Below are 1,222 nucleotides of genomic sequence, written 5' to 3'. Positions count from 1 at the left end.
CCGCGGCTCGTGCTGGCCACACCGAGCACCCCGCCGTCACCCTCCGAGGGGTGGGTTGGGCAGGGGAGGCTGGGCTCAGCGGCAGGAAGAGGCAGAGGTGGGCAGGAAGAGGGCAGGGTGGCTGCGCGGGGGGCAGAGCCAGCTCCCAGGGCGCACAGAACAGCGGCACCACCTCACAGACCCGTTTTCCAGCTAAATCGGGTTTATTAGAGCCGGGCCGAAGTCACTTGGGAGCTGCCGGTGGACCCGAGAGGCTCAGGCTCAGCGCAGCAGGCCCTGAGAAAGCCCCTTTAGCCAAAAATTTTACATGGCGAGGCTCAGCGCAGCAGGCCCTGAGAAAGCCCCTTTAGCCAAGATTAAAAATTTTACATACAGAAGTTGCATTATACATAAAAAAAATGGGGGCTCGAGAGACCAAAAAAAAAAAAGACACAGGGCAGGGGAAACCCAGCCCAGGCCTGACGGAGCGCTGGCCCCCTGCCATACTCCCAGCCCCGAGCGGTACCTCCCAGGCCTGACCCGCAGCGAGCTGTTCACGTTACACCAGGCCAAACCACCCTGCCCCGCGCGGGGCCCCAAGGACAGGCAGGAGGGCACCAGCTGTCCTGTCCCCGGGGCGCTGCTAGGGCAGCCACGCAGACCGCACAGACAAGGCAGCCCAGGAGTTTTAGGGCGAGGGGGGGGAAGCAGCAGAAGGTACTGGACAGTACCAGGCTCCTCTGCCTGCTCCAGCCCGAGCACCAGAAACGCACGGGCGCAGAGCTATCGCGCTCTCTTGCGCGGGCGGCCAAAGGGCTGCTCTCGCCCCTTGGGCACAATTTCTAGCGCTGGCTTGGCTCCGCTGCCAGCTGCGGTGGCCACATCGGGGACATCCTCGGCAGAGATGGGCTGGATGATGTGGCCCGCTCGGGTAACGACGCGGGGGGCGGTCAGCTTCTGGAAGGCGCGCTGCGTGTTCCACGTGGGGCCCACGGGCGTCCGGATGCTCTGCTCAAACTGCTGGTGCCTCTCGAAGGGGAAGGGCAGCTCGCTGACCTGCGGGGAAAGAGCGCAGCCGGGTAACTCCCACAGCGACCTGGCCCAGCACCCCGGGGGGCTGCTTTTGTCCCACGCTGCCACCGATTCCCGCTGGTCCAGGACCCGCTCACACTCTGCTGCTTCTCTTCTAGCAGATCCCAGGAGGCTGGCGCAAGCAGCCGTCAAGGATGCAAGTCCTGTAAGC

General features: G+C 64.4%; 1 protein-coding gene across 1 annotated transcript in view; it reads right to left on the bottom strand.

Annotated features, from left to right (window-relative positions):
- Positions 1–762: 762 nt before the first annotated feature.
- The window catches only part of UTP14A (UTP14A small subunit processome component), a gene marked incomplete at its 5' end in the record, with an annotated part of 5,501 nt that continues 5,041 nt past the window's right edge, over positions 763–1,222 (bottom strand). Inside the window, 1 exon segment of the mRNA XM_019473483.1 lies at positions 763–1,035. Within this exon segment, the coding sequence (XP_019329028.1) occupies positions 763–1,035 (273 nt within the window).

The sequence above is a fragment of the Aptenodytes forsteri genome, unplaced genomic scaffold, assembly GCF_000699145.1.
Source record: "Aptenodytes forsteri isolate BGI_AS27 unplaced genomic scaffold, ASM69914v1 Scaffold455, whole genome shotgun sequence".
Taxonomy (NCBI): domain Eukaryota; kingdom Metazoa; phylum Chordata; class Aves; order Sphenisciformes; family Spheniscidae; genus Aptenodytes; species Aptenodytes forsteri.
The sequence above is the reverse complement of the archived record's forward strand: the minus strand, read 5'-3'. Positions and strand labels throughout refer to the sequence as shown.